This window comes from Heliangelus exortis, chromosome 1 (genome assembly GCF_036169615.1).
Source record: "Heliangelus exortis chromosome 1, bHelExo1.hap1, whole genome shotgun sequence".
Taxonomy (NCBI): Eukaryota; Metazoa; Chordata; class Aves; order Apodiformes; family Trochilidae; genus Heliangelus; species Heliangelus exortis.
The window spans coordinates 138,987,475-139,013,571 of record NC_092422.1 but is presented as its reverse complement, the minus strand read 5'-3'; the positions used below and the strand labels follow the sequence as shown (position 1 = coordinate 139,013,571).

The following is a 26,097-nucleotide window of genomic DNA, read 5'->3' as shown; positions in this document are numbered from 1 at the left end:
ACCTTAAAGATCATCTAGATACAACCCTCCTGCCATGGGCAGCAACACTTACCACTAACTAGATCAGCTTGCTCAAAGTTTAAAAGTTGCTTAAAGTCACACAACACAGTTTTAAACAGTAAATACAATTTGATAATTAAAAACCTTACTTGCTTGTCTCCAAAATGGAAGTCTTTAAGGGTGTACTCTTCACATAGAAAATCAATAGCCTTTTAATATTAAATTTTATGCAGGTATACAGGGAATATTTCCACCTTATTAGAACTTGAGAAAAAGAAAAAAAACCTCTCCCTTAGGTGCCCAAACACACTCCTATGATGTCCTTAATTCAGTACTGATGGTGTGGAGAATACATTTGATACCAAGTAGTGCACAACAAACTCCATTTTCAAAAGAGCACAGGTTGCTTTCTCATCTTTAATGTTCAGGTTGGTCAGGTTGTTACTGTGAGATGACTGCTGGGAGCACTGTTCCCCCAAAACTCCTGTCTGAACTGAAAGCACTTTCAGACAACAGGGATCGGGAAAAATTAGATCTTTGCTTGGTTCACCCTTTTATGCTAGGGTCCATATTCATTAAATGTCATCAAAGCAAAGAAAGATACTGCTGCAGCTCCTTCAAAACACACAAATGTTAAAAATGTGGAGTAATAAGCCAAACACAGCAGGGAGTGTGAACAGGAGAGATGAAAAAAAAAAAAAGGCACATAATTCTACATGAAGCAGCCTTGTTTAACTCTAGCACTGGTCACAGAAATTGGTTGCATAAATACGTGTTACATCATTTTAGAAATAAGCTGTATGCAGGAGTGAAGATTAAGAGGTTTCCATTGTACACCCAAAAAGCTCAAGAGCAACTGAAATAACCTGAAGCAAAAAAACCCCCGTACTGATTTCTTTATTCTGCACTCTCTCTGAGAAATATCTGTGTTCACACACATAGATGTGTGAACAGTTGAAAATTACAAAAACCTCCTCACACCTCAAAAACCTTAATACTGTACTTAGAATTCTCACGTGGTCAAAGTTATTGGAAAAGTATACTTATTATACAAGCTGAGAATGGACCTTCAAGTTCCTGGCACACAGCTAAAACTATGGCATGTAATGATGTTTCTGTGACAGCTTTGCTCAGAAACAATCCACAGAGACAAAGTAATACTGTTACAACCTATCATAGGAAGCTCAAGGCCATAAAGAAATAACTTAGCGGGATCTAAACCTGGCAAGTCCAGCAAAGGCAGCCTCAGCTGAACAAGACTTCTGATTTGAGTATATAAAAAAAAAAATCAAGACCACTGCAGTTCCTGGGGACAGACATGATGTTAAAAAAGAAAAGAAGTAAAAAACAAAGAGGTGAAGGAACTAAAAGGCCACAATACTACTACTACTCTCCTGAACCATATTCCTTCTGTCTCCTACCTAGCAAGAGTTTCGGAGCTCGTCCAGTGCTACGTTGAGAAGGTCTCAGTTCACTAAGACTGCAGAAAACAAATTCAGCAAAAGCAACTCCTGTTTTTTTCAGCATTAGTGAACTGAATTAACTTAGGATAGTATCTACGTGGTACTAAATTGTCACAAGGGAGTAGATCTGGCTGAGTGGCCAAATACAGGTACAGGGAACAGGAAAACTTCATCTGTGGGTGGCAGAGCACCTCATGATTAACTTCAGGGCAATGGTGATGGGGAGCAGCATCAAGAGCAGTTATGACAGAGCATTTCTATTATATTGTACATGACACTGTCTTGAACTCAACTTGTTCAAACTAAAAATAAAACTTATATAAAACTTATGCTTCGCCAAAAAGCATCTCCAAAAAAATCTTAAACCTGAAGTAGCTTGTATCTAAGGATGGAATGGAGGAAAAATATTAATTTCATTTCCTTTGACAAGACAGATAAAATTGTATTTCCTGCTACTTCAAATTTACTTCTGAATCTTTCATGCAGGCAGATTTTCGGTACACAAAATAACTAATTAAACTGAACTATAGATATGATACAAGGTAACAAAACAAAGTGGAAAAAAATAGAAACTGTCAAAAGGTATCTCCATTAAAAAAAAACAAAACCAAAACCTACTCATCTAGTTTACGGCAAATTAACTACACACAACAAAATAATTGCCTTTCTCAGCTAAAACCAAGTCTCAAGAAGGATATTAATAGATCAGCTTTAAAAATAAGACTTCCATGAGCTTAACAACAAAGTATAAATGGGAACAGCAATAGTGGCTTAAGGAGCAACATAAATGAAAAAAAAAAGACTCTGTACCAAACACTGTATCCAACCAGCTTGTGGATATCCACAGAGACAAGAAACAAGCCTCTTGAGACCATCAAAACTTTTCAGAAGAATTTACTACTCTATTAACTAAGTTCTGTGTAATCAAACAAGCTACCACAGGACAGAGCTGTTAAGCCTACTGCCTTTTGGGAAAAACCTCACAAACAGAAATGTCTTGAATATCCTCACTGAACACAAGTATTTTGAGGTTGTGTTCCAGTGTTCCATCGACTATGCCACAAATAAATCACAAAAAGCCTAAGATAAAAAAAGATGAGATTTTTGAGGTTTTTTTCTACACCTGGATCAACTTCTCCGCATCACTCCCCATGACAAAATTTGCCTGTGGAGGTGACATAATCTAGTAATGGACATTTTATAAATAAGTGAAAAAAGTACATTTTCATGCTTCATTATACTTAGCCATACAAAACAAGGTCTAATAGTGACAGGAAATTACCTCCTCCACTACCATTTAAACTCACTACATCTCACAGCAATCGTCACAAGTCTGAAGAACAAGTTATTTGCATTCTTCCTTGTATCAGATTTGACAACTTCTATTTCTTTTTAAAATAGCCTCTTTTTTTCAGTCTTTTCTCAAAGCTCTGATCTCCCAGAGTTCAGATCTTTTTTTTTTTTTTTTTAAATCTTATTATTCTTTTCCAGATTCTCCTCACCTAGACCATGTATTTCTTAAAGCTGTGCCCAAATTCAGACATAGTATCTAGTTAAGGCTTTTTCCATGCTGTGCCAAATAAAAGAATTATTTCACTTATCCTTGAAGATATACTCCTGCAGAATATTAGCTGGATATGAAAAACCTTGCAGCTGAAGTATAATTTCTCCTCACAATTAAATAGGATGTCATTCACAGACTATAAATTTAGCTCAATCCCTGAACAAAAATGCAATGAAACATATTGAGATTCAACATAAAAGCACCAAAGTTAAAAAATGCTTATATTTGTTTCAACTGTCCAAATAAGTAGCATGTTTAACCCTAATCTTCAGAGAAACAGCAACTTAAAAGGAAAGTTATTCTAATTTCTAGCATGATAAATTCCCTAAATGTTATTGCAACAAAAACAACCACAGTTTTGCTTGGCGATTCTATATTACTTTATGAGAACCCACTACTTTCCACAGTTATAGGTATCTTCTAATTCAATACCTTTTATTCTTCTTCTGCACTCTGTTTTACAAGATTAAGGTTTCTAAATATATAATTAATATTTATGCAGGATAAAGTCCAGCATTGCCTCCTAGAAAACAATCAACCGTCCAACAGCTGAGGCCCTCACTTCACAACCTTCAAAGTAATTTCCATCTTCCAAAGAGCAGCTCAGGGCACAAAGCTCCAAGTACAGAAAATCCCATTTGAATTATTTAATATCGGTGTAAATAATCTCCAGCAACAAGAGCCTCTCCTCCCAGCTGTCACACACTCTTTACTACACCAACAACCCTGTATTACTCTGAAAATCTTCCATCCAAAAAAATCAGTTGTCCTGAGAATTCATCCTGGGGAAGAAGTCAACCTATGTGCCTCTGGACACAGGTACAGATCCTAGGCCTCCCAACACCAGGAATAAGCGAGCAGAAGAGGAAAATTCCTGCTCAGCTGAACTTGCCCCTACTCTCTTCAAATCCTTATGCCTCCAAGAAGTACTGATTTCCTAAATGTACTATATGAACACATAGGCAACGACTCTTGCTCATCATGAATTGTAAAATAGAAAGGAAAAAAAGCTTCAGCAATTTATTATACTCTTATGTAATGACTCCATTACAAGAAGCTTTCTAGTATCAGCAGTTACGCTACTGAGGCAACTTCTAATACACTAAATTAATTATTTGATTAAAAACTGGCCATGAGTTGAATGACATGGCTATAAATTTGTTTTTTTCAAAACCTCAGTCCTTGAATCCGTAAGTGACATTGATGTAGCTGTACTGAGCACAAAACACTTGATTACAATCTTGAAGCAGAATGCCTCCTTTAGAAGAGGACTCCAGCTCACAAGTTTGTGCAAGACCACTTCAAGGTCTGTCAGAATTCTTGATGTCTGCATCCCCTGCTTTGAAACTATAAAATGAGTACAGAACTGAAGATTTTCCTTCTGGAAATCAGGACTGCAGTTCCTGAAAGATCACAAGGAACTAAAACCTCTCCAGGTATCTCCTCAAAATAAGCGAGGCTATGCTCTTTGGCAAGTTTCCACAGCAAGGTTATCTTTTAAAGCTTAGATGTACCTTGTCTTGAAGGTACATTAAAAAACCAAACAAAACACTGGAACATGTACTTACATTAGAGCCATGAGTCAGTCAGAAGTACTTCAGTATCTTTCAGACTTATGTCACTTTGAACTTGCATTGCACTTCAGGTTGGCTTGTTTTTGTATTAAGGATATCTTCCATTTTAACTGTACCAGCAATTTTTTGGTCATGAACTTTATTAAAAGTACAGGTTTAGATGAAGTAATAGGTGTACTTATGCAGTAAACAAAATTTAATTACTCATGACTTCAGGAAGAACTAGCCAAGTAAAGAACAAAACCACATCAGAAAACAAGAATTCTAGCACCAGCTCTGCCTTAGAACTGTGTGCTTCAGTATTTCTAATGCATAAAACACTTGCTTTTAAATAAACAAAGCATATCCCTCCCGCTTAAAACCATGAATATATGCACACATACTTGCAAAGTACAAACCTCACTGGCTGGCAAGTGTTCCAGATACCAAACTGCTTCTCTCTCTCCCTCTCTTTTAGTGAAGTAATACACTCAGAGGAGGTGGTGTCAGTGGTGAAAGCTACACTATATAATTCAGTATTTGGAGTAAAATCTAAAGACAACACCGGATGAAACATTTTCGAACTCCAAGTGACTTACAGCACTTTCACAAACATCCCTGTTGGCATGAAAACTTACTTAAAAAAAATAAAAATCTTGCCTTCTGCTACTGCTTTCCCCTCTCCTCTCTCTTACACTGCAGTTTATTTACCTTACTCAGCTGTATTGATATTGCTGTTCTAGGGCCACAATATAAACCAGTTATTGAAATGATATCACAGAGATTTGGGTATTTTTACAGAAAAAATATCAGAGAAATTCAGTCCCATGCACTGTTGCACAAGCACAATCCACACAGTAAAAGTCAGCAATAAGGTTTTTAAACTACTTGGCTACTAAAAAGAAAGCATTTGTTAAACCCTGCACTTTAGGCATTAAGGTTTGTCAACGAGTTGGGAGTTTGTCTTTACTCAGGAGAAGTGACTGAACTTGCATTACCCAAAGCATTTAATCTCCCTGCTGGGTAGGTGTAAATTAAAGTATGCAGCTGAGTTTTTACTTCTTCAACAAGTAAGCCAGTAGCTCCTTTAAGGTAAGGGAACTAATCTCACCTCTCCCTATCATCAAAAGGGTCTGAGTCTTTCCCTGTTTCTCCTTTCTGGACATCTACCTAGCATGAGCTCTAGTACTTGTCAAACTTCTCATCACATTAATCCCACTGTAATCCACTATGCTATTAATAAGTTAAATGGGTAAAAAGACAATCTTTTTCTGGTGAGTTGAGAGTCAAACTAGATCCCTCTGTGAGCTAATGACCAAAGCCAGCTCATTTTCCCTGCTGCAGGCTCTCCCCCCCCAGAGCAGCAAGAAGCCTTTACTTGGTGGGCTCAGCACCTTACAGGTGCAAAAGATTCTGTTCATAGATAAGAGGTCCTGCACCGATTACACAGACAAGCTGGGGAAAGCTGAGCTGAAATAATCCTCAGCAACCAGGTCTTGAAAGAAGGCAGCAGAGCTTCTGGCATCTGTATTTACCTCCAGAACAGACTTGATGCATGGCATTTGACAATTCGTTCTGACTGAGATGCCTATGGTACACGAATCTGCTAAACACCTTGCACTGTTATGGCACATCCTATTCCACCTTCTCAAAATGTTTCAGAAGTGTCAGCACCTTAACACTTCAGCCCTAGCAAAACAGGTAGTGCCGCTCGCCCTCCGTGGGATTGGGAAGTTAAGTAATATGCCCCAAAACACAGGAAGTATGTAAGAGAGACACAAACCAGAGGCCCAACAACCCCGATGCCTGCACGGTGCCCGGGCCGTTAACATTTCCTAAGACTCCCCCTCGCAGAAACGGCGACCCAGGCCAACATCCACAAAAGGCACCGTACCCAACCCTGCTTTTAAAACACACCTCCGTGGTTTTAAAACATACTCGCAGCGTTTCCACAAACCATGGGGGGAAACCCGATTACAACCCCCCCACACACACCCCTCTCCAAAACCTCTGCCGGCCGCAGCCCCAGGTAGCAAACAGCAGGCGTGACAGCAGAGGCACGCAGGTGGGTTTGTTGGAAACCAGATCCCGACCCGTCAACCCTTCCTCAGCCGGCACCGGCGGGGGAAGCCCCAGCCCCCAGCCCCCGCCGCTCCGGGGGCGCCGCCTCCTCACGACGGCGCGGGCCGCCCCCGGGACGGAGCGGGCCCGGTCCCCGGGCGCTGCCTGAGTGCGCCGGGGGGTTTCGCGGCGGGAGCGGGGTGGCGGTCAGGCGCGGAACAGAGCCTCCCCGCCCCGACACTGCACCAGCGGCGGCGGCTAGCGAGAGCGGCGCCCCCGCCACCGGAGAGGAGGGAGGAGGCCGGGGCCTCCCCCGAGCGGGGATCCCCGCTGCCGCCGGCCTCACCCCGCCGGCGGGGCGCCGGCAAGCCCTGCGCCGCCGCCCGGCGGCCCCCGGGTGCGGAGCGGCCGGAGGGGGCGGGGGCGCGATCGGCAGCGGGGGGCAGGTGGCCGCGGTGGCCGCCGCAGCCGCCGCGTGGCCTCACCTCCTCCGGGATGGCCGGGTCGCCGGTGCCCCCCGCGTAGCAGGCGCCGAGTGCGGGAGGCGGCGGCGGCTCGGGCTCCATGTCCCCGTTGAAGAGCGAGGCCCCCTCCGCGCTGCTGCCGCTGCTCAGCGCCGCCATCTTGGATCGAAGCGTTGGGGCGAGAGAAGGGGAGGGGGGAGCCGCGTCCCCGCCGCCGGGACGCCCCCAGCCGCGACCCGTAGTGGGAATGGGGGGAGGGGGGTGAGCGCGGATCCCGGCCAGCTCCCAGCGGCCCGCGCCACCGGCACGTCACTCCCGGCCCGTGACGTCACCCAGAATCGCCACCGCGGCCACTGCGCATGGGTCACCTGACGCCACCGGGAAACACCCTGACGTCACGCCGCGACCACCCGTCGCCCTGGGAACTCGAACGTGGGCTCAGGCCACGCCCCCACAACGCGCGGCCACGCCCCGCGCGGCTTCGGCGCCCCCTGGCGGCCAAGGAGAGCAGTGGAGCTGAAGCGGGCAGGAAAAGCCCCCGCAGCCCCGGACCGGACCGGACCGGGGGGTGGGAGGGGATTGGAGACCAAGTGCCGGGGGGGCTGCGGGAAAAGGTCCCAACAGTGCCCGGCCCGCGGGTCGTTCCTGATAACGGGCTGAGCTGCAGCCCGGGGTGCCTTGCAGCCTGCGAGGGGGTAAAAGCAGGACTAAAAGTGGTGGAAGGGTTAAGATGAGAAAGATGCGGGATGTGTCCTGTCCTGTCCTACTGTGTGCGGTAATCGTGTGCTGGAACAGGGGTGCGGTGAACCGGCAGGGGAGGAGAGGGCTCGACAGTTCCTCGACAGGTCTGACATCGTTTGGTCAAATGACAGCGGTGTGGATTTGAGTTAAATCTTGATACATGCGGCAGGGACAGAGATAGTTCTATAAATCACCTTTTTCATCCGAAAATATGATGCCTACTCGAGTTATAATTCAAATAATTGATTTGCTAGTTTTGGTAAAACATCCTCGTTTTTCCACTGGTGACATTTAGGCCTTGAGCTGCTGCAAGCTGGTGCTTTATTTACCGAGGATGCTTCAAAGTCTGGTTGTGAGCTCAGCAGGAACCAGGACCCCTTCCCTCTCCTCAGCAGCACCTCTCTCTTACCCTCTGGCCAGCGTTGTCCAGTCTGGAGGTTCGGGAGCAGATCCGAGTTTCCGAAGATGAGCGTCCACCCGGTCTGTGCCTTGTTTTGCACTGATCTCCTTGACAGCCTCTCCTGGAGAAAAAAGTGGGATCACACAGCAGGACCTGCCCTGGGCCTCAGTCCTCTGGTGTGAATGACAGAGGAACCGAGGCTGTAGGTAGGGTGGATTGGGAAACACCATTCCCTCCTGCTCAGAAACAAGGGCTGGCAGCCACTGCTGGCTCCCAAAGTTTGCTCTCTCCATGTCTCCTCTGCCCCAAAGTGTCAGAGTGCTCCCTTTTAAAGTAAAACCTCGACCTGTGTGGTATCTCTATACGATGCAGCCATTTCACTGCCATTTACACACATAAAGCATTCACCAGATCAGGTTAAAGACACTTAAAGGTTGCTTTCTCGATGAAAAGGTCTTTACAATAAAAACCAGATTGGTAATTATTTTAATACATAATGTATTGTAAAAGCAGCAGGATTTTGGAGATGGTAAAGATGGTTCTATTTTATAGTAATCAATTAAAATACTAAAAACCATTCAAGTGCAAACACCCTTCTCTTTGCTTCACTGCAGTTGTAAATACATAACCATACAACCTCTTAACACAATAATCCTGATGACAGACTTGAGGTTTATATTTTATCTTTCACACTGGGATCATTGGTGCATAAAAACATTTAAATTCACTTTGACACTGGCAGTGCTGTAACATCAACTTACTGCATGGACACAGCAAAAAGACAGAGTTGGGGATAAAGGACCCCATGATGTAGGGTGAATGAAATTTGGGCACGAATTTAGCTGAGGGTCTTTCCTTTAGAGAGCACAGGAATTAAAGTATTAAACACCTCCTGAAAACAAGTGAGAATATTTAAAGGGATTTAAAATTTTTATCTGACAGGCTACTCTTTCCAGTGTTAGAAGCCTAGGTTTTCTTACAACTGGTGGCCTGCAGTGCAGTCAACAAAAAGGCTGCACAAATATGTAAGAATAAAATGTACAAACTAAGCAGTGCGCCAAGTTTAGAAAATTTTCTCTAATAGCTGCTTTAATGAAGAGGATAATTATCAGCAATTCCTCCTGTGTGATGGGAATATCTAATGGTAGTGAAAAACACACACAGACTCTCGAAAATAACAGACATGCTGAGGACTAAGCACTGGGACAAATTTCCCTGATCCTTGAAGGCGCAGGCACAAGTAGCATGAGTTGGCTCTCGAAGTACACAGCCTGTTGTGGAAAAGCCAACAGAGGAATATGGGTTAAATAACAGAGAAAGTCCCTCTGCTTCAATGGAATTTGTACCAAGGGAAAAGTTAGTCTTAATGTACAGCACATAGTCACAGCCCTTGCTTTATTCCCCAAGCACTATATGTCCGGGACATAAATCTGGCAGTGAAATTAGTAGACTCCTATCAATGTGTAACTTGGAATACCTTTCCCAGTGCTTTCAGTAATCTTGTGTCCCTTTGTTTCTGAGCTTCTGGGTTTGGTTTTTTTTTTTTCAGATTTGCATTAACATAAAATATATTTGCTAGACTTCCTTATTACATTTGATGTACCTCCAGAAGGATTGCAATTCTAAACCCTAACACTGTCAGCTGATGACAAAAACTGGGAACACACTCGACATATGTGAAATAAAAATGCAGTGCTCCACCTAAAACAAAGAATAGAATACTATTTTAAAAGATAGCTTTGTATCCAGGAAACATAAATCTACTATATATGCTCTACTTTTCTTTTGTTTTGGAGAATCTGCCCCTAGTGATAAATGGAATTTCCCACTCCTTCACATGGTGGCATCTTTGGTCTCCTTGCTTCATCCATCATGATGGAAGATAAACCATTAATAACTGTAATTATTTCTTGGTGATCTGAAATCTTATCTGCTGCTGCTTGATGTCATCCCCCAGCATCTGTTACAGATTAGCTTTCCTTATCACCGTGGGTCAAAATTAAACTTATAACCTAAATGTGAAAGGATGGTTCCTGCTATCAAATCTGTAGGCCACTCAGAGCACTGGCTGGTTGATTCCTACAATGCAGCACAGCCAGTTTATCTGGTATTGCAGAAGGTAATGCATACCTGCCACCTCCCATTAAACTCTTAGTTATTCACTGGGGGTTTGATCCTCCTCAGATTATTTTTTTTTAATTTTAATTCCAATCAGAAAACAAGTTCAGCTGTTAAAAGACAAAGCTAGATGACCCCGCCACTGGAACATTTACCTGATCTAATCAACACCTGAACGTCAAGAGAAAAAAGTTTTAATGAGTCAGTAAAAATAATTGTATAGTTACCTGACAGGAACTGTCTCATTGTGAGCATTTAAACACATCTTTATCCTTTGCCCCAGAAAAAGAATTAATTCTATTTATGCTCCACAAGAAATATATGATGAAACCTGCTATTGGTCTAATATATTCTTTCAGTAGAAGACAGTGTCACAAAAATAAAAAAGCCAACCCCCAGCCTTCTAGTTTACTAGTAAAAAAGTCACATTAATTGCATACTGGCATGATAATAGAAAATTATTTTTCTAAAGTGGTGTGAAAATTCAACACATCTTAAAGTTTGAATGTCTTAAATGTACTTAAAATATGTACAGATTTCTGCTTAGCCTTTTCACACACTGAAAAGACAGTATTTATCCCATGCATTGTAGCATTTGTGCTTGGTCTGTGTACATTTGAAAATTGTGGATTAATTTCTGCACCATGAAAAAAAATGACAGGTCTTGAGTATGTTAAAATACACACATTACTTTTAAATGCTGTAGTGTTAAGTAAAGAGCACAACTTACTGTATCTAAGGCAATTATACTGTTTAAGTGTCAGATTAATCCTCAGTCTTACCAGCAGAAATAGAGATGTTGATGGAGCACATATACTAATGATAAGTCATGTTCCCTGTTATCTTGGTCAGAAAATGTGACGTATAACAAAAATTAGGTCATTGTCCAGAGTTCAGTAATTTTCTGACTACTAGGCAGAGTAACACAGACTTGAAAAAATTACTTTGCAATCCAGGAAAAGACTGTTGAATATATTTTTAAGAAAGAACCCAGATTTAATGTTCATTGCTCTATAGCAATATAGGTGTATTATTCCACTCACTTTAAGATACACTATTCATCTTTTCATATTTCTAGGGATTGATGTCCTAATGCAAGACAATAGAGAAAGCAAGGCTTTTTTCTTTTCTTTTTTTTTTCACTATTCCTGTACAGATCATATGTATTTTTTTTTTTCCTTTAGGAGCTTCTGAGAACTTCTAGTTCAGGAGATTTACCATTCTGTGACACTGCTAAACCTGAAACATCCATACCTTCAGGGAGAAATCAGGTAGTATTCAGGTGGTGATTTGAACTTGTCAACTGAACGATCTCAAATGATGGAGCTCTTTGCCTTTGCATTAAATACATGAGTAGAAGTGATGAGGATGGGTGGAAGCCAGGAGAAAAAAAGAAGGTAGGGGAAAAAGGAAGAAAATGTGAATCTACCAGGTTGTTAAATCAGTTTTCATTCTGCCAGTAAAAGCAATGTTAATCTAACAAGCTTTCTTTTATAGATAAATAATGACGTGTTCTGGGTTTTCTTGTAATGATATTAGAAATATTTACACAGTTTTCCTTTGATTCAAACACAATTTATTTTAGTCATTCTTTATGAAACTGCTGCTCTTCTCTCCCTAAATCACAGCCCAGACCTTCAGAAAGTAAAAACCAAAATATTTTCCTTTGGAGGCAACATGTGGGAGGCGAGGAGCAGGAACAGTGAAGGGACTGGGGCATGGGAGTGACTTTGTGTACAGGTCCCTTCTGTACCCTGCACATTGTTCAGCAGTGCAAGAACAAAAAGTTAACCTGTTTCCTTCCTTGTCACAACAGTGACCTCATGGTCCAACAATGTATGTGCTGCATGGTGGTGCTCTGCCTCTCTGCTGGCTTCCTGCCTTCATCTGTGTGCCAGCATGAGGAGCTGAGAAAACTACCTGTGTTTTCTCAGGAAAACAGGAGCATAAATACTGAAAACTGGCATCTAAGGAACCATCAAGAGAGAGCATAAACCCTGAAACCACTGCTAAGAGAACAGAAGCAGCAACCAGTGGAAAAGAAGGGGGAGGGATGGGATGGAAGTTTAGATGGAGAGAGAACAGTGGAAGAAGCCAGTGGAGAAGAGCATGCAGTTCTCCTAGGAAACAAAAAACAAATGAAAACAGGGAAACAATAGAGTAAGGAGCACTGATTTTCCTGTCTGACATGCTTGACTGAAATGGGGGCCAAATCTCATGTTGGAGAGGATTAGTCAATTCCCTCCCGTTACCTTAGCATCCCTTGTCATTGCTTAAACACATTCAGCTAGTTCAGATATCTGATTTCTGAGGCCTTTGTGTTGGATAGTGATAAGCTGATCAGCTTTAAGAACTGAGTAGTTTCAGATTTCTTGTATTACTCCAGCGTGAACAATCGCATTTCATAAGTCAAACCCATCCCGTTCAGGCACAAAAAAAAGTGCTAATGTGATTGAGCAAGTTCCAAGAGAGGTCAGGAAAGGATATCACCTCAAGGAACTTACTTTGCTGTTCAGAAAATGACTGCTCAATTATGTTGCAGACTTAGGATTTTCCTTTATAATATCCAGGCTATCCGAGCTTCTTCTGGCCAGAACACCCGCTGTAATTTGATTCTGAAGCATTTTGCAGACAGGTTGGTAACTCTCTACATCTCTGATCTAATAACAGTTTAGATAGCAACTGCACCTTGCTGCTTCTAACCTCTTCACTGAGCAGAAAAAGTCCATTAGGGTTGGTATTGGCCTGGAGTAAGGAAACTTTTAGAGTCCAAAATGGCTAAATTAAGAATAAAATCAAATACAGAAACTGCAGCTTTGATGTGGAACAGGGAGAACGTGGTGACCAGTCATGGGTTTTCAGGGCAACACCTCATGTTGCTGGAGTTTTAAGAGACACTGTTCTTCAGTGATAGGTCAAATAGGATAGGTAACCTTTTCAAATGAATGCTTATATTGTAAAATACACATTCATATCTTATGTATTTAAACATGTGTCTTTTGCTGACAGAGGCAGTAGCACAGGTCACAATCCATCCTTGTCTTTTAATTCTCACTAGCACTGAGACAACACAAGCCCCGCAGACACTCAGATGCTCCTGAAGAGGCAAACTGCCTGCCAAGCATTTGGAAATTCAGACAGTCTCCAAACCATCTTCTATATTTTCATCATTCCCGTGATTATGCACTTGGCTAAAGGCAAAACTTGTGGTGCAGTGGTCAATGGCCTCTCAACACTTTTGATGCCATGGATGGCTTGAAGCTTACGGTGATGCTAACAGCCCTTGGACATAGTTATTCCTTTCTAATATGATATGACTTCTCTCTCCAGAGGACACATTTGTTTTGGTAAATGAGCACAATTTCTGTTACTCCCTGTGGGGTAATTCTGCAAGGCTCCAGCTTAGATATTAATTTTATCTTATTTTTAAGTGATTTGCATGCCTAGTCAATACCCTACTATCTGTCCGCAGAGGACATTAATGCTTATTAGTAAACTTGATGATTCTGTCAGACAACTTGAGTTTTAAAATAGAGACACATCACACTGTTGGCTGTATCAGTGTCAGGCAATGGAGCAGAATTTTGGCAAATTCATCACAGGTGTAAAATGACTAGGTTTAGAAGCAGATAATTAAAGAGAGAGCAGTGTTACTTTCTGGTTGTCAGTAACAACTCTGACATTCCCCAGCCTAATTAGTACTTTTTGATTTATGCTGTTCATTCAAAAAGCATTTGTGAAGTCTAGAGCTTGTGAACTTACCTGCACATCAGTTGCCTCAAACAGACCCAGGAGAGACAGCCAAGAAATAGCACATGCTGCCTCAGATGCACCCTGTGTATCAGTCTCCTTCCATTCGCTCACATGAGAAGTATTGTCTGCCTAGATGGCATCTGCACTGCCTCATTCATGGGCTCCAATATAAATGTGCCAGTTTGGACAAACTAGCTGAATACTGCTGTAGGTTGGAGCCTTCATGTAAATGATCCTATGCCTACAAATTAAATGTAACACTAAGTAGCATCAACTGAAACGTCAGTCACGTATTTTTACTTAACTAAAAAGTCAGCATAGACTCTTAAGAAAAAAAAATTTAAAAACTTTTTAAAAATTGTCTTATATATAACTTAAAAATAAAAAAATATATAATAAACTTCTCTGTTGCCTAGACAGCTCATTACTGAATGCAATACCCTCACACCTTTAAGATTACCTCTGTCACTGCTCCCCCAGAAATATTCTGCTTGATGCTGCCTCTCACACACAGGCTCCTTTACATGCAAGTATAGAAATCAGAAATGTTGTACCTTGTCCATAATAGTTGCTGGTTGTTAGGTAGCATCACCCAGATGTCAGCAGAGCACACTTCAGCTCTCTCAGTCTCTCAGAGGAGGAGGCTTTCCTTAAGCCACCTGCAGCTCTCTTCTCCATGGAAACCAATGCATGGTACCCAGACAGGCTGATATTATGTGTTCAATGCTGATTCTCACTGGGGAGGCAGCTACTGCATGCATAGACATGACAGTCTCTAGAGAGATGTTTCATCAATCCTGTCCTGAAGAGACCACTGACAAAAGCTAAAGGGGATTACAAACCTCTGCACTGGCATAGGATTTACCCACCCAGCTGTTACTGAGATGCAAGTCCCATTGATACCAGTTGGAGATACTCAATATTCATGCAGCTTCTAAAGTCAGACCATTTCTATAGGTGCTTGGATCTGGAGTAGCATTTTAGACAACCACTTCTGAAAGCTGGGGGCCAAGTGATACTGTTCATTTTAATCCAGTGAAGACTGTAGTGGAAAATGAAGAATGGGATGCATTTGCAATTATGTATTTGCAGCAACACACACCTTTGTGTGTAGCAGTAGATTAGTTTTTAACTATCTGAACCCCAGGTGGCTTTTGCTCTTAATAGCATTAAAAGCCTATTTCCTGAAGAAGTCCATAAAGCAAACATCACACCCACAGAAACAACAACTGAAGTGGGAGAGACCCTCTGAACTCCATGAAATATTTACAGCCAGCTTTAGGAGCCCTGGGGTAAAGAAAAGTACTTTCAGGCCTAGACAGAAAACCTAATGGATATAAAGATCCTTGTTTGTTTTCATAAACCTAGCTATCATATGAGATATGAGGTCATCCAGTCTGCCTCCTTCTTTTCCAGGAGAGCAGTCCCAGTGATATGTTTTATAAAACCTGGCTTAGCTTAGCTCTGCCTGACTCCGACAGCAGAAGCCAAACCCACTTCTTGGGAATCTTCTAGATTTTTCTAAATATTTCACTTGGCTGAATTTTCCCTAGTATTCCACCCAGAACAATTCAATGCAGTATGTATAAAGCCACTTCAATATCATCAGTTACCCTGTTGATTTCATATTTATCCCCTTTGACAACCCTAAATAATTCCTCAGCCAGTGGTGAGGGCCCTCTAATATCTGTCTACAGTCACTCTGCTCATCCTTCAGACACACTATAGCTGTGATCTGCTGTGACTGAGAGTTCATGAGCAAATTCTTTCAAGTGTTTTGATGTATCTGTTCCTTCTTCTGTGTACTCAAGGCACATTAATATTACACTTGAAGAAAATAACAAGTAAGGAGGTAAAAGCTGTGAAAAGACAAAAATGCCTTTCTTCATGCTACCCCAGCTACACAGGCACAGAAAGATCCATTCTAAATATCTGGCCCACTTACACAAGCTTTATCTCTAGGATTTATGATAAGGTTTTTAAAAAATGATTGTTTAAACATTTGAGTTTCCTTTGTTGTTTGGACAGTTTAGAGAAATGATGCTGCCCTTAGAAGACGTTAAAGAGGAAGAGTTTATGCTCTCACACACATCTCAGTATCAAGATGATGAATAGAGAACATCCCCTTGAAGGATTTTGTTTTCAGGATCTATGCCCAAGGGACTGTAGCAGAACTGTTACAATCAAACAGTTACAGAGAAGGAATCAGATTCCCATAGCACTTGTTTTCTTTGCATGTTATCCTTTGCACTGGAGGAGAAAGAAAAACCATGCAGAACAGTCTTTCCCTCTTCAAAGCAGCCCTTCAGATTTGTGAAGTTTTTCCAAAACATATAGGTTTTGTTGATTATTATTTTTTCAAACAATCCTAAAATGGCCTTCAAAGTGGTGGAGGAATATGCACACAGGTGCTTTAAGATTTAGAAATATTTACAGTTTAAGAAATATCTTTGATTTTTAAATTTATTTTTACTTTCTGACCAAATTAAGATTTTTTTTTCAGGATTTGAAGTCTGACACTTAAAGCAGAACAGTGAAGACAGTAACTCACCACATTTGTTAACTATGTCATCAACAGCTGCATTAAAGCAGCTTCCTGAAATACAGAGGTACAAGTCCTACCACAGCCAGACTAAGCTGTTCTTTGCACAAAGTTCTCCTGGGGTAAATTCCCATTCTAAAAGCAGCTTACCCTCATGACACTATTCACTAAGTGATCATTATTCTAATTTTACTCTTGAGGAAATGCAGGAATGTAAGACAAAGTGTTTGCCTAAAACTGTTGAGTATCTCAGGTGCATTTCACTGACCTATGTGAATTCAGGGCATTGCTTTAATAAATAAACTCTTTCCATACTAGAAGCAGCTTTTTTCAATGCATTCTATATGCAGAGCACATAGATATACATACACTTTTACACACTGGTACTTTTACCAGAATGCAACACTGCTTCACTGCTTTTGTTTTTTTTTTTTTTCACTCTACCGTTACAAAATACGGATGTATGAAAGTAAACTTCTGCAGGACTTCTGGTATTTGGAGGCTGTAGAAATAGCTGCACTCACTGTAGGATATGTATGGGCTATATGTATACAGGATACATGCAACCAGGTCAGCCTGTTTACAAAATAATTTGATTATCAACTCAGCAACTATGACTATATTATGGCAGAGTATAATTAAAGACAGGCATAACTGAAGCATTATAAAATAAGGAAGCAGTGGCACTTAAAGTTGTTCAGGATTGAGAAGAGTCAAGGGTTTTGACTCTCAGTTAGCCCCTCAGAAATCAGCTAACCAGATTTACAGACAGCTCATGTCCTCAGGAAAACAGTGACTTTTTTTTTTTTAATAAAACACACAAGAGTTTGAATGGTGATAGGCACTGATGTGAGGGGAAAGCATAAAATAAAATTATATTTGAACAGGATTGTACATTAGATGGACCACTATACCCATGCTGCAAAAAGCATTTGTAGCCATCCTTAATCTCTCAGAGCATGGCTGAACCTCTCTTTCTCCTCCTAAATGCACATACTGCATGGATACTGGCATGATGTTTCAGGAAGGACTTCCAGTTTGTCTAGACTGTGACTCACAGAACATGGAGCTCTTCAGGCAATGTCTATTCCCAAATGACAGAATTCCTAAATGACAGAACACAGGTTAGTGGAGGTAGGAAAGCAAGTATTTTTGTCCCAGCTATGGAGTAGAGAAAGCTGTTTTCTGGAATAAAATAGTGACAGTAACTACCACCAAGCAATGGATTATCCCAGTACTCGGATAAACTCCAATAAAATGTCTGAATCATTCTTTTATGGTTAAATCTCAGGGAAGGGGAAACAGCCATTTTTGAGAAGGCCTATTTCTAGCAAATGAGTACTACAGAAAAAGAAAACATTAAAAAAATCTGGCAGGGGAACCTCTCTTGTACTGCTCTTCTAAAAGGTTGTAATTTTTCCCTCTTTGTAAATTTCCGACTTTGTTTCTGTAAACACTTTGAAGATGGAAATCAACAATTTAGTCCATTTGTTCTACATGATCTTACTTCACAGGTACTTGCATCAATTTCTCTTCCTTTTTGGATATACTGCAGAAAGCATCTTGCCCATGTATGTTCCTGAGGTGATGCTTTGATTCCAGAGCAGGGTTTGCTCTGGCAGGTTACAGGCACAGGGGATCATTATAGATGATTAACTAAACAAGCCTTTCACTTTCCTGTTCATGACAGGAACTTCTTAAAACCCATAAATAGCTAAGTGGCTTAGAGCAGACAAGTAAGAACAAATCCAATCCCCAAGCCTAATTAACAATTATTACACTGCTGAGTCTGTATCTGTGTGTAGCAAGGTGGCACGCCAAGCATTCACTGCCCTCAGCAGGGGTCCTTTGATGCTCAGCCTTACGTAGGCTCAGTGTGGTTTCAGAATCATAGAATCAGCCGGGTTGGAAGGGACCTCTGAGATCATCAAGTCCAACCCTTGATCCACTACCGCTGCAGTTACCAGACCATGGCACTGAGTGCCACATCCACTCTCTTTTTAAATATCTCCAGGGACAGAGAATCCACCACTTCCCAGGGCAGCCCATTCCAATGCTTGATCACCCTCTCAGTAAAGAAATTCTTTCTAATGTCCAACCTAAACCTCCCCTGGCACAACTTGAGACCGTGCCCTCTTGTCTTGCTGAGAGTTGCCTGGGAAAAGAGACCAAACCCCCCCCGGGCTACCCCCTCCTTTCAGGGAGTTGTAGAGAGTGATGAGGTCTCCCCTGAGCCTCCTCTTCTCCAGGCTGAACACCCCCAGCTCCCTCAGCATCTCCTCGTAGGAGCTGTGCTTGAGTCCCTTCACCAGCCTAGTTGTCCTGTATAAACCATGGCCAGTTCTGCTGTATAACTATTTTATGTATCATTTTATGTATACTCATAAACTGATCTCCTCACACGCTTGCAGTTTAAGGCCATGCAGTTACTTTACTGGAGCACTGGAGCAGGGCCATAATTCATTTTTTGATGCATGCATGCTCTCTTGCATGTTTATGCTGTCAAAGTTTTAACTGCTTCAAAGGATACTGTTGATTTTTCCTTTTAAATTGCAAGAAAAAGACATTTATTCATGTTTTAGAAGACATCAAGTTCTCACCAACAAAGCTGTTGTAACTAGTCACCAGCTGTCCATGGCTGCAGTAGTAATTTTAGTAGTTGTAGTTTTAGTAGTTTTAACCGGTCTTTCTTTCCACCAAAGCAACAGATCAACTCCACCTACTCACAGCCAGAAACACAGCATCAGGCAGCACCAGCCTTCCTTCTTGAGCAATTCCCTCTCCTACCCAGTACCTGGCTCCATGCTGCTCTCTTTCCAAAAAAAGGAACTCAAAGGAACCAGACAGCTTCCTCTCAGCATGTGTCTCAGGATCCTCATACTACTCAGGGGTGCCACCACAGCCTGCACCAGACAGGTCATGACACACAGACAGCAAACACAACACTAAAAAACCACATTAGAGTTGAGCAAAAGTTCTAAGTTAGAAAAGGATTTTAAAGTAGAGTAAGAGAGAAGCTTACCCACTATAGTATAGAGCAGGTATGAATTTTGCTAACCTCTAAAGCATTTTGTTGCTATAGCACTTCTCTCACAACACTGCAGCTCTCCTAAAATCAGCCTTTTAAAGCTCAGAAAATGAGGTAACACCCAGTAAGGATACTGAACAAAAACTACACAGCTCATCAGAAACACCTTTAGTACAATCAACACTTCTTTAATAACCTTGGCAAAGTACAGTTGTTTAGTTGTTGTAAATACACATAGATCCACCAGTTTCAGTGATCACACTTAAATTTGAACCTGCTTGGTTTAGAAATGTTAGTACCCTAGTGCTGCTCCTGACTTCAGAATGTCTTAGTATGCAAAATCAAGTGTACCACAAGCTAACTGTGCAAATAATTTCTGCTCCAGTCACTACATTTTTAATAGCTTTCCTTTACTACCTCAAGGATGTTCCTTTAAGCTTACATGGGCTGGCAGTTAAAAGGATGCTGTTTCAGGTGACACACAGGCAAGATACAAATGTGGCTTGGCAGAGCAGCACAGCTGCATTCTCCATCTTCTATTTTGGGATGGGGACTGACTGCTAAGAATGGCAGATGTATGCAGACATTAGTATTAGCAACACTGGAGGAACCTAACAATAAAACCACATACTGATTACCAGTAAAGCTGGTTGCCACCTTATGAAGTACTTTCAATACAGCAAACATATAGATTGCATTTTAATTCATGAAGAGCTTCAATCCAGAAAAAATTGAGCCTTCATTTCATCCTCTTCAGTTGCAGTATCTAAATATTTAGGGTATAACAAGTGTGCTGTTGCAGGCAATGGACCATGAAGTACTGCCCGGCGCAAAATGCAAACGAAAAGTTTCCAACAGCAACTTCAAAAAACCACAAAACACTAAAGCTGCCTGAAGTGAAACTCATTATAGGCATGATAAGCAGCAGTAAAAGCAGGAAACCTAGGTTTTTTTGTGCCCATAAGCAAAGCACTGCTGATCTTCATCCAAGAAAGTAAAACAGCCAGGGAAAAGCAATTTTCTAGATCCAGAAAAACTGAAACAGCCACAGGTGTTTGCAAGAAAAACACTGAGAACTGTTTTTTCTTTTTAGTATTGTTTTTAATACTTGAGGAAGAGAGGGCTAACTAACATGGTACAATGTACAGTATATTTAAACCACGGAAATTAAAAACCAATAAAACCACAAAGACCCACCAAGTGAACTCCCAGAGTGGACTCCAGTATTTCACAGTGTGTTTCTCGTGCCCCACACGCAGCTCACATGCCAAGCCCTCTCCAGCTGGGAACAGAAAGTCTGGCATAGAGCTGCTCTCCAGCATTTCCAGTAGTTTGTTATATAGTCCAAATGGGATTATTTCTTCTTGAGTGCTCTCTTTCCTTCACCCTTCTTTGGCTTTTCCTTCCCACGGAGCTTTTTCAGTCGTCTCATCTCTTCCTTAAAGTCCTGATGCTCATCCCTAGATGGGGAAGGAAAGAGAAAGGCTTACACTATTTCTTGGAATACCTAGATGTGAAAGGTTTTTTGAACAGGATGATGATGAAAAAACCCACGTCAAAATTGTTTGTAACAATGAAGCCCATCCTGAAACTCAGGGCAATGTATTCAGTGTTATTGTTAGCTGTAGTTTCAGATGGAAGAGCGTGAAAGATTTCCTCTGATACGTTCTGAAACAAGGTTGCCCTTCTCAGCAACAACTGGTGTGTGCATATCTACATCATTTCCATTGAGTTTATCAATCCACTGTATTTAAGTGTGCAGTAAAATATAAAAATCAGCAAGAAACAAGAATGAGAATTTCCCCCTTCTCATCCAGCTCAGCAGTCTAGCAACAGCACATTGTGTTTCTGTGCTATAAACTAAGATCAGGTCATTAGTTCCTATGAAAACAGGTGCATGCTGAGCAGTAATTACAGTACATGACACTGCTCTCAGGTGACTTCAGGAATGAGTTATGAAGAAACCAGATACTGGTAGAATCCTAACAGGAGAAGAAGCCAGGAATGACAATAAAGGGGCTAGCAGAGTTCATGAATAACATTATGATAAATTCTATTTAATCTCTGTCACTGTATTTCAGTGTAAATGTATTTTTCAAGTCACAGCTACATCCTAAATGGCTTCAGATCGCTGCACTGCTATTTTTTAACACAACTTCTTAAGAAAAAAAAAAGCCTGTGAGTTATCATTGGGCCCTATTAGTATACGACTTCATTACATATTTCTGACCAGCAATCCTCATTCTTTACAAGCTCTCTGTATACAGAGCAGCTAAAGAAGGAACCTAAGATTAGGAGAGGAAGGAGAAAAGAACATTATCATGCCCCTGAGGCTTTGTGTGTCTGCATGCCCATCTAAATCAAGAGCATCCTGGATGCAGTGCTTAATGGCTAGTATTGCAATGCCAGCAATAGGAATTAATCTGGGTTTACTTTACAGGGTTAATAGCCTCAGTTTTAAGGGATTTCTTCAGTGCTACCTTGACTGGAATCAAAGAACTGCATTTGATTCCTGATGATGTTCTTCAGCAGTACAATTTTTCCTACTTGAGACTATGGAAATTCATTTAGAAACCAGATAACTGGATTGGATGAAGTTGGAATTAAAAAGACTATTTAAACCAAATTTGATTTTAATTTGACTTAATTTATTTTAATGGATAAAAAGCCCTTCCAGCCTAACACAAACTTCCCTTCTCTTAAATTTCACTTATTAGCTGCTGAGCCATTGAGGAATACATAATAAGACTGTTTTAGTGCAATTTTTGTGTTAAGGTAACACCACCTTTTTGTACCACACTCATTTGCCCTATTAAGAACTACAGACCCACCTCTTCTCTGAGAGCACTCTCTTCCCTTCCCCACAAAGCCAAAGCAAGAACTATTTCTTACAAAAGGGCTCCCCATAACTATACCTAAATTCTTTCCCACAAAAAAATTGTAATTATGGCAAAAGTATTTGGACAACAGTCACTTATTTTACCCTCCTTGTCCTCAGTGCAAGGACCAACTGCATGTTTCCATATGTACCATATTCTGAATTAAACCCTCTTCTAGTTTTGTCTTTTTCTGGAAGGAAAGTCCACCACTTTCCCACCTCCAGTGCTGCCTTCACCCTGTAAGCACTGCAGGTTACCTGTAGAGGCCAAAGTAACGGAGTCTCTTCATGAGGCCATAGTAGGTGTTGTGAGGAGGATACCAGTCGTAGACCTCCTTCCGCTTTGCCAAAGGTTGCTCACTGAATAACTTCACTACTTTCATAGATTTTGAGTCAGTTGGCCTGACAACTTCTCCAAATATCTGAGCACTCAGCCGGGCCATTTTAAGGGCGTAACTGGAAACATTGGACATCTCCCCAGGAAGAGTGGGCACGCATAGACAGATGGACCTTCCTGAAAAAGGAAATAAAGAAGAGCCTCAATCCTAAGATGACAACAGGATCACAAGCTATCCCAGAATTAAGGCAAACAAAGTTATTCACCATACACTGATCACACATTTGAAGTCCTGCATTCCTTGCATGAAATGAGTCTAGTTCTTTCTAAGTAACCCTGCAAACAAAGAATGTCTAGTCTAATTCAGGTACAATTACCAGCCCAACTAGGTCACTACAGGCAGCAGTATGGACTATAATAGCACCTACACTGAACCACAGTGTGCCACAGCTCCTTTATTAGAAGATCCTGCTCAGCTTGCTGAAGGCTATCTTCACATTCCAGTCACAGGAATAATTGCAGTGCAAACGCTGCCAAAAAGGGTGCCCACTGTGATGACTCCAATTTCTATGCAAGCACAAGGTAAGACACCACTTAAACATGTTGAGAACGCAACACGGAGGCTTTTCTCATTAATCTTTCTCACCCTATTTCAAACACTGCATGAAAATTGTTACCATCTAGCAAAGTGGTCTATTTACTGTAAAAAATAAAATAAATCATGTTTTTCTATATGAATTACGCAGATCTATCCCATCTCAACTCCCCTTAATAATTTCCATCAGCTTTTTCTCCATTCTTTTCAATCTCTCTTGGTATCTAATCTTTATGAGAGGAAAAAAAATATTTCCTCATGCTTGATTCTTTTTTCCCCAAGAAAATCCTACATCACCAGCTTCCCATTCTTTCAGCCATCTTCCATGTAATGACATCTACCTCTGCAACAAAAATGCTTTAAGAAAACCACTATTATTTGGCCATGAGAGACAATATCTATACGCTCTTAAAGGTTTGTGAAGAGGGGTTTTCTCTCAGCTTTCCTACCTCTCCATTTTTTCTCTTCTTTGCATCTTTACTTATTCTTTGCAGAATGGGATGTAATAGACAAAAATATGAATCCCATAATCCTGTATTTGAGGCCATTTGTTGTATGTAGTGTGCCTTTCTGAGTAAGTGATAAGTGTCCAGCTAAATTAAGCAGGGTTCATTCTGGTGCACTAACGTTAAAGTTTAAAATTCTTGTTTTAAGAAGTATTGCACAGCTGATTCCAGAAGATAAGCATGAAAAATTTAAGAACATGGAGCAGGTTCAAGAGTAATCAGCAGTACAGGGCCAAGTCCATTTTAGTATGATAACAGGGACTTTGTTGTTTAATAACATAAATCTGAAGTATTCATAACCTCACATAGTTTTGCCCACTGGAGGACCTGATGTACAACTGTTTAGTTTTATTTACTCCTGTTATTAAAGCACTAGAAAGGAAGTAGGAAAAAAACAAGCCAAGCACAAAAATAATTCAATAATCTGAGCGAAAGAGAAAAATGGGAAAAGTAACAAAAGGGAAGGCAAAGTGTCAGAGACCTCAAGTTAAGGCAGCAGGTCAAGTGTGTGAAGATAGAAGCTCTTAAATTATTACTGCAGGGCAGCACTTCAACTTAAGTATCTATTACAGGGGGCATAATTACTAAGTCTTGCTTAATCATCTGTTTCAGACCAGCCCGTCCCAATCCCTATAAAGCAATAAATTGTGCCAAACCTCATCATCACATCATTGCTCTGAAACCATGACCAGACTCAAGACTTGCTTAATCTCTTCCAATTGCAGCCTTAAAATGAAAATACCTTTATTTCTTCAACGATGCATATCAGTGGTCTGAGGAACCTGCTTTTCACTTCAGAATTGCTAAAGAAAAAAGTCCAAGCCAAGGCTGGAGACCTCTGCTAATCCTTGCCAGACTAAGAACTAAGAAAGGTGAAGGCTACAAATTCCCACCTGCCAGACCTATCCAAAGCCACTTTTAGAGCAATATCTGATTCTGTGCAACGCTACTAGAGCAGCAATGGTATTTTCAGCATCAACTACTGGTAATTAACAGACCCAATCCAAAAGCAAAGCCACCATACAGTGCTGCATCTTCACCTGCTGGCCACCCCTTACTGCTACTCAAAGCCTTGCATTCCCGTCTTGTGTTTGTTGTTTTTTTTTTTTGTGTTGCTTTTGGTGTTTTTTCATTCTTCCCTTGTCTTAGATTTAGCATATGCCACGACAACTTTGCGTATCTGGAATTCCTTTTCGTTTGTCTACGACATCACGACGAAGTAAAATCTGTCCCGGGACACCACTCAAAGCACCCAACATGCCCCGTCCCCTGCAGTTCCGCGGCCCCGCTTCTCTCCAGGACACAGCTGGAAACCCACCCAGGGACTACAGACGCACGCTGGGATAACCGCGCCAGCGGCTCCCCGACCGGCAGCCCGGCCCGGGGGATCCCAGAGGCGCCGCAGGCTCGGCCGAACCCCGCAGCCCATATCCCCCCTTTCTACGCACGGCCCCAGGCCCCGATGCCCACACGAAGGCGGCGAAAGCTTGCAGCTTCCCGCCGGGACACGGCTCATCCCTCCGCCCAGCCCGACCCCCGCCCCAGCCCCTGAGGTACCCCGGGACTGACCGGCGGATGGAGAGCGGTGGGTAGGGCGACGGCGACAGCGCGTGCGCGGTAACGGCCCCGCTCAGGCGTCGCAGCGGGTGACGCCACGCGCTGAGAGGCGGGCAGCGGCCGTTGGGCAGCGGCCGTTGGGCAGCGGCCGTTGGGCAGCGGCCGTTGGGCAGCGGCCGTTGGGCAGCGGCCGTTGGGCAGCGGCCGTTGGGCAGCGGCCGTTGGGCAGCGGCCGTTGGGCACTGCCAGGCGCAGCCTGCCTGAGCGAAGCTGTCTCCTCTTCCCCCCCCCACTAAGCGGGGTTTTTTCGGGGTGCTGAGAGGCGATTCAGGTCCCCTGTCCGCGCCTCGTGGTCGCTGACCGAAACCTGAAGCAGTGTCGGGGACAAGGCGGGTGACTCTGAGGTATGAGGCCGGGCACCGGGCCTCTTAATGCTTCCTTATCGGCTTCTCCCGAGCCCACTTCATATGAGCCTTCCGGGCTCTCTGTTTATGCTAATTTTTAATCAATGCCAGGAGGTGCTAAATCGGGCTCTGT

At 42.1% G+C, this 26,097-nt stretch overlaps 2 protein-coding genes across 5 annotated transcripts in view; both read right to left on the bottom strand.

The window, feature by feature from the left end:
- The window catches only part of BRAF (B-Raf proto-oncogene, serine/threonine kinase), an 84,668-nt gene extending 77,163 nt beyond the window's left edge, over positions 1-7,505 (bottom strand). For 2 of the 4 annotated variants that reach the window (XR_011722709.1, XM_071727161.1), the window contains exon 1: positions 7,127-7,505. Coding sequence is in view for 2 of the 4 variants with exons in the window: in XM_071727161.1 (XP_071583262.1) it covers positions 7,127-7,264 (138 nt within the window). In the remaining 2 variants the exon portion in view is untranslated. The remainder of the gene's footprint in view (positions 1-7,126) is intronic. The other 2 variants (XR_011722710.1, XM_071727172.1) reach the window with 1 other exon arrangement.
- A 13,261-nt stretch (positions 7,506-20,766) lies between these two features.
- Positions 20,767-23,483, bottom strand: MRPS33 (mitochondrial ribosomal protein S33). Its single transcript, XM_071727149.1, has 3 exons — positions 23,331-23,483; positions 22,824-23,079; positions 20,767-21,147 (listed from the first exon to the last, which is right to left on the bottom strand). The coding sequence occupies exons 2-3, from the start codon at positions 23,036-23,038 to the stop codon at positions 21,042-21,044; spliced, it is 321 nt and encodes a 106-aa protein (XP_071583250.1). The 5' UTR covers positions 23,039-23,079; positions 23,331-23,483; the 3' UTR covers positions 20,767-21,041.
- Positions 23,484-26,097: the final 2,614 nt, after the last annotated feature.